Source organism: Neofelis nebulosa, chromosome 10, assembly GCF_028018385.1.
Source record: "Neofelis nebulosa isolate mNeoNeb1 chromosome 10, mNeoNeb1.pri, whole genome shotgun sequence".
NCBI classification, from domain to species: Eukaryota; Metazoa; Chordata; class Mammalia; order Carnivora; family Felidae; genus Neofelis; species Neofelis nebulosa.
Window position 1 is genome coordinate 106,057,309 of NC_080791.1, and position 17,210 is coordinate 106,074,518.

Sequence of the window (17,210 nt, forward strand, 5' to 3'; positions counted from 1 at the left end):
TTGTACACCTCCAATATATATGTTTTATTTCTCAATTATGCCTCAATACAGAAACAAAGATATACCAAAAAAATGGATCATAGTGGATATTAAATTGCTATGGCATTTTGATGTCATTAGATACATTTGAAAGGGTGATGCGTGAGTTTTAGAAAATTATATCCTTTACAACCATTTTAATGGTGAAACTAATTTTAAGGTCAATTTAAAGAATGTGTACCTAGGTTTTAAAATGGTCTTAGCGGATGTTAGAATAAAACTATTCAAAGACTTTGTCTCTCTGGTCTAGAGACCTGGAACTATCAGTTTCCCCCGTGGGGCAGATGTTAAGAGGGCTTCCTAATCTCACAGAGAATCCACATTTCAGGCCCCACCTTTGTCTCCAAAGAATCTGGCAGTGGAGGGCTGTAGTGCTCATCAGGGTGGAGGCTTCCTATTGCTTTCCAGAACATTCCATCACAGGCATCTTCATGCTAATCTCTACCTATGACTTCCACTTTATTTCACTGTCAGAAATCCATCTCTAATATACCAACATTCTAATGATATAAATATTGTCCATCATACTGTAAACTCCACGAGAGCAGGGTTATAGCTGCTAGGCTCACTGCTGGGTCCTCCGCACAGTGCCTGGAACACAGCAGGCAGGCAAAAAAATTATTAATTGAAGTAAGAGGGGCAGCTGATTTTGTAGGGGAAGGTTTTTATTTTTTTTTTAAGTTCATTTATTTAAGTAATCTGTACTACATTCAACGTGAGGCTTGAACTCCGGACCTTGAGATCAAGAGTCACGTGCTCCTCTAACTGAGCCAGCCAGCCGCCCCTAAAGTTATTATTTTAGACGTGCAGTATTGGAGATATGGGATAACAATTCAGGTAAAGCCCACGAGTAAGTCTAACTAATTCATTTTTTGCAGGGCAGCCTTTCTGTGATTTGAAGTTTTTTAAATAAAGCTCTTTTCTCACATCTGTCCTTAAATAAGTCTTCCTACAGAGGAGGCAAACTCTTCCAGAGAGACACAAGGTTTGATTCCAGTTTTTTTTTTTAATTTTTAATGTTTTATTTATTTTTGAGAGAGAGAGAGAGAGAAGGGAGACAGAGAGAGAGGGAGACACAGAATTTGAAGACAGACTCCAGCATCTGAGCTAGCTGTCAGCATAGAGGCGGATGCGGGGCTCGAACGCACCAACCGTGAGATCATGACCTGAGCCCAATTCGGACACTTAACCAACTGAGCCACCCAGGTGCCCCGTGATTCCAGTTCTTTTGCTATGGTATCTCCACAGGTTACTTATCCTCTTGTTTCATCAGTTAAAATAGAAAATTCTACAGCTTGTTGGGAGGAGCTAATGCCTAGAAAAGTGCCAGGAACAAATACTGTCACAGAGTGGGCGTTCAGGAAACGGTAGCTTGGAGGTAAGGTTTAGCTGTTACTATCCTGGGTGTTCTTCCCTCGGTTTAACTCCACCGGGCACGGTTCCAGGGTAGACACAGGCCTCTAGGGCTGGGCAGAGCAGAACAAGGCTTCACTCCCCCGTTCACACGCTTTCCTTCCACGTTCACACCTCTCAGTTTGCTTTAACAGGATTTGGGGCTTGACACGGGCAGTGCAGGACATCTCTGAAGGAGGCTAAAGTTAGAGAAACGTGGGAGCCAACAAAGCATCCGGGAGTGGGGGGGGGGGTAATTATCATTCCCCTGTGAAAGGAGACAACGGAGCTAGACTGGAGAGGAATACATTCCATCAAGAAGGGTCGAAGAAGGTTCAGAAGAACGTAATGCCACAGAAACGTAGGAACTGGAAAAAGATGACCCAGCTTAACCCTTCTCTCTCTCTTTTTTTTTTCAATCTTGGTCAAAACATATAAAATGTACCATCTCAACCATTGTTTTTTAAGTTTATTTATTTTGAGAGACGGAGCACAAGTGGAGGAGGGGCAGAGAGAGAATCCCAAGCAGGCTCTGCACTATCAGCACAGAGCCCGATGCAGGTCATGACCTGAGCTGAAATCAAGAGTCAGACGCTTATCTGAGTGAGCCATCCAGACGTTCTCATCTCAACCATTTTTAAAAGTTCATTACAACTTCACTGTAAACCCATCGTGCAGCAGACTCCTCTAATTTTTTTTAATCTTGCAAAACGGAAACTATCTCTGTTGAATACTTCCCCTTTTCCTTCCCCTCCCCAGCCCCTGGCACCCACCATTCTACTTTCTGTGTCTAAGAGTTTGACTGCATGAGACCCCTCTTACAATCAGAATCATGCAGTGTTTGTCTTTTTGTGACTGGCTCATTTCACTTGGCAAAATGTCCTGAAGGTTCATCCATGTGGTAGCCAAAGACAGCATTTTTCTTCCTAAGGGCTGAATAATAATCCATTGTATGCATATGCCACATTTTCTTCATCCATTCATTCATCAGTTGATACAACATTTAGGTTGCTTCCACCTCGGCTAATACTACAATGAGCACTGGCATATAAATACCTCTTCCAGATTTAACTGCATTCTTTTACAGGTAATGGCAACCCTGACTCCGACTGACTGATTAAAGCAGAGCTTCACAACAGTGGCAATATTGCCACTGGACAATTTTTTTTTTTTTTTTTTTTTTGCGGGGAGTGAGTGGGTGACCTGTCCTATGCAATATAGGGTGTTTAGCAGCATGGCCAGCCTGTACCCAGCAGACGCCAGTAGCCCCACCACCCGCCCCCCCAAAAAGAAAGCGTATTCATACATTGCCAAATGAGGGTGGGACAAAAGTGCCGGGGTTGAGAACATTGCTCCAAAGAAACACTGAGGCCATTATAGATGGGACCCAGTCTGCTCCCATCCAAGAGATGGCAGACGGCTCTACAGAAATACAAAGTCCGGTGCGATTTACAAAGCATTTGCTTTTTAATTCTCAAAAAGGGCAGAGGGCAAAAGGATGTCGTGCAGCACGGAGGAGAAAGCTAAAGTAAGAAACTTGCAAAGCCGAAAGCTCCGGCGACGCGCACGGATCTAAGGTATCGGCCCGGCGGGGCCTCGCAGGGCATGCTGGGGCTTGTAGTTCCGGCGTGAGAGGCGCTGGGCGCGCATTCCCCACCCAGGGCGACTTCCTCTGTCGGCCGCCTGCCGCCGCTCCCGGAAGCTGAGCAGGTTAAAGTTTCAACGCTTCCTTTCCCCGCCTCTTAGTTCCGCAGACTGCCAACCCGAGTAGCTAATAGGCGGCCGGGCTGGAGCTTTCTCTTATCTGATTGGCCTAGAGTTTTGTAGCGTCGAGACAAACTTACTGGGGATTGGTCGAGTCTTCAGTTTTGAAATTCGTAGGTTTCGCCGCGCTGTAGCGCCCCATCCCTTCTCCGAAGCGGTGAGCCCTAGAGATCCGGAGCCGAGGGTCTGGGCCCGCGGGAGGCTCTGCTGGGGTGGCCGCCGGACTTGGATCAGAGAAGCACTTAGGAGACACGGTACAGTCGAGTGAGTGCGCGCGGGGCGGCCGGCGGGGCTGGGGGTGGTTGGCGAGTTTTTACCCTCCCGCCAACTCTGGACTGGGGGCGTGACACCCCCGGCCCTTTGCCCCGCGGCCTGGGAATGGACGGGTCACCTCTTCCAAGTGGTGACCTGCCTTGGTCCTGGGGCCTGAGATGACCCCTTATCCTCCACCTAGGTCACGAGGTTCCGAAAAAGTAATCCCCGCGCCCACCTCCCGGGTGCCTAGCATCCTGTTTTGTGCTAGGAAGCCCTTTGTTGACCTGGACGCGCAGGGAGCGCACACCAACCGGGAATTATGCCCGATGACTTTTCTGTACAGTTAACCCACGCTCCACACTTCCCACCCCACCCCCACCCCCCCAGCTGAGCAACGTTTTAAATTGACCATTTCCGGAGGCCAGTGTTGCCCCTCATTTTGTCCCTCCCTAGGGACGTTCACCGTCAGCGGTTCAGTAGCATCCGGCGGCCGTGGCCTTTCCTGCAGGCCTTACCTTTCAGAGACTGAAATCGAGGAGGTGATATCGCTTGTGGTTAAGAGCACAGTTTAAATCCAGGCCCCGCCCCTGACATACTAGGTGACTTCGACTTAACTTCTCTTTGTCTCAGTTTCCTCATTTGCACATAGGTATCCTCGAGGTTGTAGTGAGAGTTAAATGGGATGATGCCCCACCTGAGTATGGAGACAGGACTCCGTGGAACAGCTGTTTATGATCATGACCATTTTTCACTAAGGTGTGATAGATGGTCGGTTAAGTCTCCGACTTCCTGCACCTCAAAAAAACAGGCATTGCAAAGGAGGCCGGTGGAGCCTCTGGTCTGGTGTAGGGTATGAGGGAAGTATTTGGGGAGGAAAGTGAGCTCCCTTCTCCCTTGGTGGGATGTTGGGTGTTCCTGGTTTGTGCACACAGGTTCTTAGATTGGCCGGAGATTTTTTGCTGTTCGTTCTTTACAGGAGCCTCCTTGATATGCTGATCCCTCCTTTCTCAGTCACCTCTTTTCTAACTTACGGTGACCGTTTTTATTGTATTTGTTCATGTTTTATTTATTTTTGAGAGAGAGAGCTGCCCGTGCACATGAGCGGGGGAGGGGCGGGGGTGGGGGAGACAGAGGATCTGAAGCAGGCTCGGCACTGACAGCACAGAGCCTGATGTCGGGTTCGAACTCACAAACCATGAGACCATGATCTGAGCCGAAGTGGCTTGCTCAACAGACTGACCCAGGTGGCCCAGTGACCCTTTTTACATAGCCAAGCTGAGGTCTCTAAGGACAAACTTCCCCATGGAAGAAGCCCAAACACTTTTTTGCACTTTGCAAAAGAAGCTCTCATCAACTTTGCTGTTTTGAACAAATACTTAAAAGGAAAGAAAGATAGCAGTTGTTGCTTGTTGTAGCTCTTTAGTGAACCTTGGTCTGGGTTTTGGCTTCCTTAAAACAATTTTCTCTTTCCTGGCCTCCCTCTGGGGTCCCGCACTTTGCCAGGTCTGAGCTCCGGGACAGAGCGGCTGGGGGGTAGCGATGGCAGCAGAGAGGCCATGCCCGTGATTGGCTGGCTTCAGAGCTGTCTCTGTCCAAAGCTTCTGCCGCCCTGCCCAACTGGCCCTGCCCCAATTAGCGCTGTCCCTGGCATCTAACCTCTGTATGGCATGCCCTAACGTGTATAGAATGAACTCTTTTGGTGTCCTTGTGTGTATGCCTGGGAGAAGTACCTGTAGGATGTTTATTTCTAGGTGTAGAGTTGACAGATGGAATTGATTTCATTTAACAAGTATTCCTCTCATGCCAGGCACTGTGCCAGGCTCTGGGCTCTCAGTTGCAAGCAAAACAGACCAGGGTTTGCCCTCAGGGAGCAAATGTTTAGTGGGCAGAGACAGGCTGTAAGCAAAGAGATACACAGTCCCCCAAGTGCTATGCACAAAATTGAAATTGACGGATGGGATGGTGAGTTGCTGAGATCCAGGTGACGAGTAAGCTGTGCAATTAGGAGACAGAAGCTTCCAGATACAGGGCAGACGTTGGCTTGAGGAACAAAGGCTAGTGTGCCCTGGAAATCAGGCCTCCAGAAGTCTTGTGAAGCTGCCACAGGACCTGGCATTAAGCTCTATAAGGTGGCAAGGGATCAGTGACTTAGCTCCTCCTTCCAGGAGCTTCCATCTTAGGTGAGAGGCTGAGCTCTATCAGCCTGGTTCTTGATTTTCAGGGTGTAGGCCAGGGTGGTGGGTCACTGCCAGGGCATAAGATATGCAGTCTGTTATTATGGCTGATGACACATATTCATTCCCCTGTGGGGATATTTACTGAGCCCCTGCTGTGACTGTAATGAATACTTCTTCCTCTGGGGGTGGGGTGGGGGCTTCAATGATGATTTTATAACAACAGCCTTAAGGAGGATGCATGAGTTGCTGGTTTGGGGTTTTTTTGTTTTTTATTTTATTTTTTTAATGTTTATTATTTTTGAGAGAGACAGAGACAGAGAGCAAGCAGGGAAGGGGCAGAGAGAGAGGGAGATACAGAATCCGAAGCAGGCTCCAGGCTCTGAGCTGTCGGCACAGAACCCGATGTGGGGCTCGAACTCACAGACCACGAGATCATGACCTGAGCTGTAGTCGGCCTCCCGACCAACTGAGCCACCCAGGCGCGCCTGTGTTTTTGTTTTTTAAGAGGACATTGGTTTTGGGGCACCTGGGTGGCTCCGTTGGTTAAGCGTCCGACTTTGGCTTGGGTCATGATCTCACTCTCTATGAGTATTGAGCCCGAGCGTCGTCAGGCTCTGTGCTGACAGCTCAGAGCCTTGGAGCCTGCTTCGGATTCTGTGTCTCCCTCTCTCTCTCTGCCTCTCCCTGGCTCACACTCTTGTCTCTCTCTCAAGAATACATAAACGTTAAAGAAAAAAAGGAGGATGTTGGGTTTGTAGATTTTGTATTAAAAATAAGACGTTGCTTATCTACTCCCCTCATGCTCTCTCATCCATTTCTAAGACCTTTCAGCTCAAGGGAGAGGGTTGTGGGGACTCTTAGGAGACGAGTGTGTCTCTAGACCCCTGCTTTCTTACCAACTCCTTTGGAATGCAGAACCCTGTGTTCACTGGCCTCTTGAAGGAGCAGTTGGAACCCATGTTCTTTGGCCGGATGCCAGGGGTCAGCTTGTGTGTAGCTCAGGGTGGCTGTGTCTGGCCTCTGCCCACCCCCACAGGTAGTAAGAGGAGAACCCACAGGCCTGTGTTTGGGCAGGTAGAGAGGGGTCCTGTGCCGCCTGCAGTTTCTCCTTGATCCAGGAGAGCAGGTGGCCATGTCTTGTCATTTTAAGCCCCCGAAAAGGCCACTTGTAAGGACTGTTGCTACCAGAATTGGCTGGGAAGTGTGGACTTCTGGGGGCAGCGTGCTGTGGGTGGGCGACGAGCATTTTCTTTTTTGCAAAACTGACGCCGGTGGGTTGGCATTTGGAATTCTGCATCTCTGGGTGGAGGGGAGGGGCTGCGGGCAGGAAGGGGCTCTGATTCAGGTACTGGGTGGTTGTGGTCGTCGGCGATGGGTGCTGCGGCCCGGCAGGCCCTTCCCCTGCACCGGGTTCCAGCCCCCAGCCCTGAGCCCTTGTGCCTCTTGTCTGCTCTCACCAGACAGAGCCACCATGGGGTCCACAGCCCCAGGGCCCATTCACCTGCTGGAGCTGTGTGACCAGAAGCTCATGGAGTTTATCTGCAACGTGGACAATAAGGACTTGGTGTGGCTCGAAGAGATTGAGGAGGAGGCCCAACGCATGTTCACCAGGTAAAGGCAGGGCCGAGCTGGCAGGGGGCGCGGTGGGGACACAGCAGCCTGCTTCCCCACCTGACTTGCAAGACAGACAGGCTGCCGGGCTTTCCCCCAGAGTGCCTGGTGCTGGGGGCCGCCCTCACGTGATGGGAAGGGGAAGGAGAGGTGCTGAGCTGGCCCTCGGGGTGGCGCTGCGGACCCTTGCCTGGTTAGCCCTGCTCCCCTCTGCGTCTCCGGGAGGAAGCCCTGCAGGCCTGGCACGGGGCTTGCACGTGGCCTAGGAGACCTTGGTGCTGGTCATCCGAGCTTGACCTGTCACTGCCAGGAAAGGGCTGGGGCCAGGCTGGGTTGGGGAAGTGGGCTGGCGGTTCCCGGGCAGCCATGAACATCACTCGCCTCGTACCAAACAGTGAATTCAGCAAGGAGCCCGAGCTGATGCCCAAAACACCTTCTCAGAAGAACCGACGGAAGAAGAGACGGGTTTCTTGCATTCAGGATGAAAACAGAGACCCCATCCGGAAAAGGTGGGAGGAGGGTCAACTAGGCATGTTGGGTCTGGAGGCTTGGAGCCCGCCGGGAGACTCAGATCCGCAGGCGTTAATTGGGAGCAGAGGCCGGCGGGAGTAGTAGCGGGTACCCTGTGGGCCCTGCTGAGGGGTGAAATGCCCCAAGGAAACAAAGTGTGACCCAGGACCGTGGAGTCCAGAGTGTGCGTGTGTGTGTGTGCGTGCACGTGCGTGTTCATGTATGTGTGTTTGGGCCTTGGCGTTGGGAAGGATTTTTCAGAGGTGGGAGAAGAAAGAGAATCCATCCTTCCGCGTGGGTCAAGGCAGCCAGAGGTATGGACCAGGGGCTCTGCCTGCTGCTGCACTTGATAACGTCCGTGGAAATGGCCGTGGGCTGCGGTGTACTGGGGGAAAGAGGCTGGGTCTTGGGGTCAGGTGGTCCAGGGTACGCATTCTAGCTCTGCCCCTGCACAGCTGGATGTCCTCGGGTTCATTTTCTACCTCGAAGCCTTAGTTTCCTCATCTCTAAGGTGAGGAGGATGGTCCCTGCCTCTCAGGGCCCCCTTGTGGAGTGGAGCCTCCAATGAGATGCTTGGCACAGTGTGACCTCAATCAGCGGGAAGTTTGTAATGACTTTAGTCTTCCCAGCAGTTCTGTGAGGTCTGGTAATATCCCAGTTTATAGGCGAGGAGGCTCAGGCTAAGAGAGGAGCGGCCACGGGTCTCGGCTGGTCTTCCGCCTCCTAGCCCTCCGGTTCCTACTCTATGTAAGCTAGTGGCTCCTGGGGAGACTGGTGCCCCCTGCTCGATTTTCGGGGGGGGGGTACCCCTTGCCCCGTCGGGTTGTCTCAGCCTCTGCTCTGCTGCCTCCAGCAGGTTGTCCCGCAGAAGGACCCGGAGCAGCCAGCTGAGCTCCCGGCACCTCCGCAGCAAGGACAAGGTGGAGAAGCTGGCCACCGTGGTCGGCGAGAACGGCTCCGTCCTGCGGCGGGTGACCCGTGCTGCGGCCGCGGCGGCGGCAGCCACCGCAGCATTGGCTGCTCCTTCGCCCACCCCCGAGTCTCCCACGGTGCTGGCCAAAGAGCCTGAAAATAGCCTGGCCCAGGGCCCGCTGGTGCCTATGGTGGAGATCGGCGTCAGTGAGCGCCAGAGTGCCGAGCTGCACCTGGGCCGGCTCAAGTCTGCCCGGGCTCCTTCCCCGACTCCGTCCCTTGTAGCCACGGCTCCCGCCTCCCACAGCATCTTGATATCCGATGAGGAATCAACACCCCAGAAGCCGGAGGCTGGGAGACTGGCGTCTGTCACCGTGAGCTCCCTGATGGCTACACCCCGGGACCCCAAGGGCCGAGGGGGCGGAGCCAGCCGGTCCGCCTCCAAGCTCAGGATTGCGCAGGCCTCCCCGGGCCCGCAGGATGTGGCGGGCTCTCCGGCCTCGCCGTGGCAGGAGCGGGTGCTGGCTCCCATCCTGCCCGATAACTGCTCCACGCCCACGGGCGCCCACATAGACCCGCAATCCGTGCGGCGCAGCCTGATTGCCCCGTCCTCCCCGGGCCGCCAGGTCTCGCTGGCCCAGAAGTACTCCCTGGTGGCCAAACAGGAGAAGCCAGTCCGCAGGTCAAGCAGAAGGATTGGCAAGAAAGCCACTGAAGAGCCAGCTGCCTCCGCCCGCATCATCTGTGAGTCTGGGGGCCCAACAGGAGGTAGGGCTGTGGTGAATGGTCCTTGGTGCCTGGCTCAGCTGGAGTGGCTCTGGGGAACCATCTGGCAAGGAGCTGTCCCTAGAACTTTTGGTGATGGGGTAAACGTGCCATACCTATGCTGCCCCATCTCAAAACCACCGCTAGCCGCGTGTGGCTGTTGAGCCCCCAAATGTGGCTCGCGTGATGGAGGAACTGAATTTTTTTAGTTTTATTACATTTTACTGAGTTTAGATTTAAACTAGTGGCTATCGTATTGGACAGCGCAAATCTGGCCCAACCCTCTTATTTTACAAATTAGGAGACCGGGGTCCAGGGAGATTGGCCACAGTGTGGTTAATGGCCGTGCTGAGGCTCAAACCGAGGCCTTTTACCCAGGGCCAGCGTGTCTGGCTGTCTTCCTGCAGAGGCTCACGGACATTGGCCGCGTTTGTGGCCTCCTGATAGCAAACTGCTGCGCTGGGGATATTGCGGGGAAGAGATGTAGATTGTCATGGCAGCAGGCTCCTTTAGGGACAGAGAACTGGGTTTAGTGCCAGCTCAGCAATTCACCTGCCCTGTGACCTTGAGCAGGTTACGTGAGCCATTTTTGTCATCCTCTGGTCCCAGCTCGGGACCGTGGTTGCGGAGGGAGCAGGTGCGATGAGCCACGGAGGAGGATAGGCAGCTCTAAGAGTCAGGGCTGGCTGTGTGGAGGAGGTGGGGTCTGAGCCGGGAGGCTTTCGAAGAAGGATGGCTGGGCTTTCGGCAGGTGGAAAAATTGTGGGGAAAGGTATCCCTGGCCGAGGGAACAGCTTGTGCGAAGACCCAGAGGAATGAAATGGCAAAAGATAGGGTCTCTTGGGCTCATGTGCCGTACAAGGGGCTTGGGCTTGACCCCATCGATGCAGAGGATGTGGCCCCTTGATGGTCGTTGGAAGGTCCCTGGCACTGTGGGGAAAATGGCCAAAAGGAAGGGAGAGAAGGAGGCAGGGAGACCAGGGAGGAGGCTGTCTCCAGGGTCCAGCCAGAGGACAGTGAGGCAGTGGGGCTGTTGGAGAAGAAGGTCCAGGTTTTAAGTTAGTGGGTATTAGAACAGTAGGCAACATCTGCCTGGCACTTCCAAGATTTATAAAACGCTAGGTTCTCATTTGGCCCTTGCGAAACACTGTTAGCCTGTTAGCATTTCCCCACTTGACAGAGGAGGAAGCTGAAGCTTACAGTGGCCACTGAATTTGTAACATTGGGAAACCGGGGCTTGAGCCCCACGATTCATCCTTTCCGGGGTGGCCGGCTGCTTGCCGAGGAGGCCTTGTGGGGAACCCTGGAGTGGGGCTTGGTCCAGTGGGTAAGGACACCTCCCCTCGCCAGATTTCATCCCCACCTGGGGAAGGGCTTGCTCTGGGTCATGGGGCTTGAGGACATGCAGTCCGGGCATCTGGCACACGGGCCATTTTTGGATGCTCAACATGGCTGAGATATTTCTGACTTGCCTTGGTGGTTACCTCAGGCCTGAATCTGATCCTTGGAGAGTGTGACGGAGCAGGTCAGCCTGGAGCTCCAGAAGGAGGGTGGGGGAGAGACTCTAGACAAGTCTGTCTCACTCCCAGGCCAGGGCTCATCCACCTTGAGGTGGAAGGAAGAGGGAAACTGCGGGGGCGGCGGGGGAAACAGTAAATCATGGCGATTAAGCCCTGGAGTCACACACAGCCTCCGTGACCTTGGGCACACCTCTCTCTGGACCTTGTTTTTCCCATCTGTTAAATGGTGATAACACCTGCCTTGAATATGGGTCGAGAGCCCATCTTAATGCTTGGATGTGGCACAGGCTCAGTCAGTCTTAAAAGGTACAACCCAAGAAGCCTGTGTTCCCAAGCTAAGTCTGGTTGTGGCCAGGCTGCCCCTGAACTGAATTGAGCCGCAGGGTGTTTAACCGTGGGGGAGAGAGGCTTCCCGGAGGCCTTCCTGACGCCCAGGTTCCGAGGGCTTGGCTGGCCAGGCAAACTCGGAAGCGGGGTCTTAGTTTGGGTTCCCCCAGAAGCAGCCTCGATGTCAGGATTTGAGTGCAACTTGTTCATTTTGGAGGAGCAGGAAATGCCCGCAGCGGGGTTGTGGGGAAGCGAGACCGGGGAGGCCTGGCGCTGCGGGGGAACCTCCGGAAGTCGGTGTGGAGCACTGCGGCAAGGGGCTGCTGGGAAGGGGCGCTGATGCCCCCGCACTCCTGGCCTGGCGCGTGTTGGCCGGTGGGAGCCACTGGGCAGGTGGCCGGTGGGAGCCACTGGGCCAAATGGTGCCGCGGTGGGAGGACAGGTGGGCCCGGAAGCGGCTAGGCGGAAGCCGCTTCAGGATTTTTGGAGGGTCCTGCTGTCCAGGAGGGGCTCCTCTTTGGGGTTCCCCGGCCACCTCTGCATTGGGGAGCAGCCCATCCGGCCCTCTGCCAGGCCTCACGCCATCTCCCTTGCCCCCACCCTGGGCCCGAGGCCCGAATGGCATCCAGATGGCACTTGACATTCCAGTGGAATAGTTGTGTGGTCACACGGGCCTCTCTTCATCCCTCTGCTCCCTCAGGGGCCAGCACGGAGCTGGGGTGGGCCGTGAGGGGAGCCTTTCTGGCTCCCCTCCCACCAGTGGGAGCAGGCACCTCCTTTGATTGTAGGCCTGGACCCAAACCGCCCCCTCCCGCTGGCTCAGGCCTGGCTTCCCCCCACCCCCGGAAGCAGGGTCCTGCTGCTGTTCCCTCTGGGCCTCGTGGTTTGCTGCTGCAGCCCGTTGTTCATCTTCCCTCCCTCCCTTAGACCCTTGGGCCCCAGCCGGCCTCACCCCAGCTGCCTCTCAGCCTCACCTCGCAAATCCCCCCCTTCCTGCCTCATGGCCTTCTGCCTAGACCAGCAGCTCTCAACCTTCTGTCTCAGTACCTGCTCCCAGTCTTAAAAATTATTGAAGACCCCAAAGAGCTCTTGATTGTGAGGGTTCTAGACACTGATAGTTCACTGTATTAGAAATTAAAACTGAGGGGCGCCCGGGCGGCTCAGTTTGTTAAGCATCTGTCACTCGATCTCGGCTCAGGTCTCGGTCTCAAGGTCGTGAGTTCAAGCCTTGTGTTGGGCTCTGCCCTGAGCGTGGAGCCTACTTTAAAAAAATATTTAAAAAAAAATTTTTAATGTGTTTTTAATTTATTTTTGAGAGACAGAGAGTGAGCGGGGGAGGCTCAGAGAGAGAGGGAGACACAGAATCCTAAGCAGGCTCCAGGCTCTGAGCCGTCAGCACAGAGCCTGACAGGGGTTCAAACTCACAAACCATGAGATCATGACCTGAGCCGATGTTGGACGCTTAACCAACTGAGCCACCCAGACGCCCCTAAAAAAATACTAATAAAAAATTTCAGTATTATCTAATTTTATTTTCTCTAGTAATATTATTTTGGTATTAAAGATTAAGAGTATTGGGGCGCCTGGGTGGCTCAGTCGGTTAAGCGTCCGACTTCAGCTCAGGTCATGATCTCACAGTTTGTGGGTTCGAGCCCCACATCGGGCTCTGTGCTGACAGCTCGGAGCCTGGAGCCTGCTTCGGATTCTGTGTCTCCCTCTCTCTCTGCCCTTCCCTGCTCGCACTGTCTGTCTGTCTGTCTCTCTCAAAAATAAACATTCAAAAAAAAAGATTAAAAGTATTATTTAATACTCTGATATAAAAAAACAACACACCTATTATCTATTAACGTTAGATTTAAAAAAAACTTTTAACGTTTATTATTTATTTTTGAGAGATAGAGACAGAGCACAAGCAGGGGAGGGTCAGGGAGAGAGGGAGACGCAGAATCCGAAGCTGGCTCCAGGCTCCGAGCTGTCAGCACAGAGCCCAACGCAGGGCTTGAACCCACGGACCATGAGATCATGACCTGAGCCAAAGTTGGACGCTTATCCGACTGAGCCACCCAGGCGTCCCTAGTTTTTGTTTTGTTTTGTTTTGTTTTGTTTTGTTTTGTTTTGTTTTTATTATGACAAAAATACTTCTTTTCCAAAACAAAACCGTAGTGAGGAGGCTGCCACTCTTCTACGTCTTGCAGATGTTTTTAACGTGTGGCTTGAAAGAAGACAGCGGATTCTGCACTCCCTGTGTTGCGTTGTGTTGTTTCGGTTAAAGCATATGAAGAAAACTTGGCCTCACACGGATACGTAGTTGGAAAAGAAAGGAGTCCTTTAAACGTCTTTTTGGATAATTGTGCATATTCTTTTTTTTTTTTTTTTTTTTTCCCCAGATAATTCGTGCATACTCAACACCACCAGTGGTAGCTTCTTTTTTTTTTTTTAACGTTTATTTATTTTTGAGACAGAGAGAGACAGAGCATGAACGGGGGAGGGTCAGAGAGAGGGAGACAGAGAATCTGAAACAGGCTCCAGGCTCTGAGCTGTCAGCACAGAGCCCGACGCGGGGCTCGAACTCACGGACCGCAAGATCATGACCTGAGCCAAAGTCGGCTGCTTAACCAACTGAGCCACCCAGGCACCCCAACCAGTGGTAGCTTCTTAAAGGCTCGTTGCAGGGTAGAATCAGAAACTATCATTGGTCCCACCTTGGACCGTCTTACACTTTTCTTTTTTTAGTTTTTCCATGTTTACTTATTTACTTTTGGAAGAGAGAGAGAGAGAAAGCAGGGGGAGGGGCAGAAAGAGGGGGAGAGAGAGAATCCCAAGCAGGCTCCGTGCTGTTAGTGCAGAGCCCGATGTGAGGCTTAAACTCACAAACTGTGAGATCATGACCTGAGTGGAAATCAAGAGGCGGAGGCTTAACCTACCGAGCCACCCAGGCACCCCTCTTGCACTTTGAATGGAACTTTTCTCCACGTGCAGTTTTGTAGCATCATGCCTTGATCGTTTGGAAAATGCTGTCTCACTGAGTTATGCACATCTGCCTAATGTCGACACCCTTCATCATCTATTTTTTAAAAGGAGCACATTTGTTTTCCCATCTCATCAGAAAAGTCTGTAGGTATTGGGAAGCTACGAAGCTTCTGGCTGTGTATACATAGTTTTCGAAATTCTATTTTGGGGCGGGAAATCATTTTTTAATTATTGATAGCAGATATTCATGGTTCTTTTTAAAAAATGTTTATTTTTGAGAGAGAAAGTGCGAGAGGGACAGAGAGAGAGAGGAAGACAGAGGGTCTGAAGTGGGCTTCACGCTGCCAGCAGAGAGCCCAATGTGGGACTCAAACCCCCAAACCGTGAGATCGTGACCTGAGCTGAAGCCGGATGCTTAACTGACTGAGCTCCCCAGGCCCCCCTTATTCGTTGTTTTTAGGTGACAACTAACTTTGTTCATTTTTAAAGAAAATGTCTACCAGATATCCAAGATTGAATAACTATGGTTTGTCAGTTGCCTTTTCAATTAAAAATCGTTCCATGAAAAAAACGGCTAGTTGAGCTGGGAATTCAAACATGAGCGCTTTCCAGAGACAGGAGTATATAGCAGAGGGCGCTGCACATACTTTCCACTCTACCACACAGAGGGTACTTTAGATTTAATAAAATTCATAGTTTTTACTCTTTCATCAAGGACATTCTTAAGTGAATTTGGACTTTTCTGTGCCGAGCGTGGGGTACAGTCTGGTTTCACAACCTGTTTGGTGCTCAGACTCTCACCTAGCACTGCTTCATTGCTTTTGCGCCCTCAGGGCAAAGCACAGCACAAAGGGGGAAATTACGTTTTCGTGTTGGGGTGGAAATAGTTAAGACCTCATTGATCCCCTGATTGGGCACTTGACTCTCAGGAGTCTGAAAATAGCCTGTGGGAACAATTGGCCTGGATGTCCTTCTCTCTCTCTCAACTCTTCCCCCTTTGTCTGTGACTGTCTTTTCCTTCACGTCCCAGCCTCTAGACCAGTTCGGCTCCCCGTAGCCTTTCAAAATCTGCTCTTTTCTGTCATCACACATACCACGTGTTGGTAACCACAGAATAATTGTTGAATGAATCAGCTGCTTTGTGTTGGACCCCATGCTGGATGTTGGGGACCTGGAGGCAGACATGGTTTCTCTTCCCAAGGTATTCCCGGCCCGGTGAAGGAGCCAAGATGTGCTCCCAGATGGGCCCAGGTTGCCAGCTAGGGAATAGGAGACATAAAGCCAGCAGCTCTATCGAGGATCCTAGGAGCAGAGGGAATTTGCTCAGGCAGGCAGGGTCTCTGTACCCGGTGAAGGGAAGGGTGGTCTCTGGGGAAGAGAGGTCTGGCTGTAGATGAAGAGCGGCCAAGCTCCAACCAGCACATGGCTCCCGGCACCACTAGGAGTGACACCTGGCCAGTTTCTGAGGCATCATTCATTCCTTTGTTTTCCCCTCAGGTCACAGTTACCTGGAGAGGCTCCTGAATATTGAGGTGCCCCAGAAAGTTGGGTGAGTTCAGTTCCAGGGTCTGGGGACCTTTCCAGGGCTGGGCAGGGCACATGGATTTCTGTCTAGGTGAGTCCCAGGAGTGGAAGCATTTCCCGTGCCCCAGCGTTCCCTCCTTGTGAGGACTGCCTGGTCCTGCAGCCACCCCTCCCCCCATTCTAACCAGGCAGCAAACGACACAGGTGTCAGCTCTGGCCTGGCCTTGACTCTTCCAAGCCTTACCCTAGGGCGTGGGCTCCATGGCAGTCCAATCCAGAGGCCTGCTGCGAACTTGAGGAGCCACGTGCCTATTGTGGTGGAAAGGGGGCGGCAGGGCGGCCGCGCGTGCTCCCTGCACCCCAATCACACCCCAGCACCGCTTTTCCTTGAGGCCACATCTTGCCATCACTAAAACTAGGGTCCTCCTGCCCCTGCTTTGGGGCAGAGGGTCAGAGCTTGAGGTGGGGAGACAGGGAAACCGGGGAGGCACGCTGGCTTTGCTGGCCCTCCCGCGAATGGAGAGCAAGCCTCACAAGGGTCAAGAGACAGTGACCCATGGGGGCGCGAGGGGTCGGGGTGGAGCCGGCAAACGGCCGACATGCCGAACCAAGCCCTGATGGGGTGAGTGCCACCGAATTCAGAAGCCGACCTCCCTTGTCTGCCCAGGCCGCAGACGCTCCAGGGAGCCCGTGGCCCTGGCTGCTGTCCTCTTGTTCCGGGTGGCGCTGTGGGTTTGTGACCCAGACCAGGACGTCCGACGGGTGGGGAGGTGCTCCTGTGAGGAGGACTCGGGCTGGCTGGGCGGGTCCCACATACCTGTTGCTCTGCTTTCAGCCCTGAGCAGAAGCGGCCCAGCGAGGAGGCCGAGCCTGCACAGGCAGCTGAGCCAGAGGTAAGGCGAGCAGGCCAGGGAGGGGAGGGCTCAAGGGCCCCTGAGGCCCAGGTGCAGACCCCAAAGCCTCGGTTCCTCCCCTCCCCCCTTTCCCCCAGGACCCCAAGCAAGACAGGAGTACCCTGTGGCCCCGCAGTGCCACCAAGATCGCCATTAGCACACCTGGCTCGCAGCCTGTGGCTGGTGGCCAGGAGACGCCCTCCAAAGGGCAGCAAGGTGAGTCTTCCTGCCGTGTGCAGATACCTAGGGTCGTGCTGGCCTTGGTGGCCTTGACCCGACTTTCTTTTGGGGGAGAGGGAGGCCCCTTTCCTGGGCTCTCCAGCCAGAGGTAAGCGAGACCCAGGGTGGGGCGTGGATCTTTGGGTCTGCAGGTTTCATTGCCCACCTTTTGGTTGGAGCTGTCGCTGAGTGCCACGTGAGTGGCCGAGGCCGGTTGGTGTGTGAAGTCGGGTGAGGTGGGGGGGGGGGGGGGGGCTTGAACTGGGGTAGTGACTGAATGCGCCAGGTCGCAGACTTGGACCCCTCCCCGGGAGTTGGGGGCAGTGGGAGGA

General features: G+C 53.3%; 1 protein-coding gene and 1 long non-coding RNA gene across 6 annotated transcripts in view; one reads left to right on the forward strand and one right to left on the reverse strand.

Moving 5' to 3' along the window:
- LOC131488001 (uncharacterized) lies at positions 1 to 3,402 on the reverse strand. The gene is made up of 2 exons (XR_009250045.1): positions 3,276 to 3,402; positions 1 to 630 (listed from the first exon to the last, which is right to left on the reverse strand). It is a non-coding gene; the product is annotated as an uncharacterized LOC131488001 (long non-coding RNA).
- Positions 3,321 to 17,210, forward strand: part of INCENP (inner centromere protein) — a 27,850-nt gene continuing 13,960 nt past the window's right edge. Inside the window, exons 1-7 of one of the 5 annotated variants that reach the window (XM_058689285.1) lie at positions 3,321 to 3,459; positions 7,088 to 7,238; positions 7,634 to 7,747; positions 8,602 to 9,428; positions 15,740 to 15,791; positions 16,602 to 16,659; positions 16,758 to 16,875. In XM_058689285.1, the coding sequence (XP_058545268.1) occupies positions 7,099 to 7,238; positions 7,634 to 7,747; positions 8,602 to 9,428; positions 15,740 to 15,791; positions 16,602 to 16,659; positions 16,758 to 16,875 (1,309 nt within the window). In that variant the 5' untranslated portion in view covers positions 3,321 to 3,459; positions 7,088 to 7,098. Of the gene's footprint in view, positions 3,460 to 4,187; positions 4,207 to 6,603; positions 6,664 to 7,087; positions 7,239 to 7,633; positions 7,748 to 8,601; positions 9,429 to 15,739; positions 15,792 to 16,601; positions 16,660 to 16,757; positions 16,876 to 17,210 lie in introns of those variants that run through there. The other 4 variants (XM_058689286.1, XM_058689283.1, XM_058689287.1 and 1 more) reach the window with 4 other exon arrangements.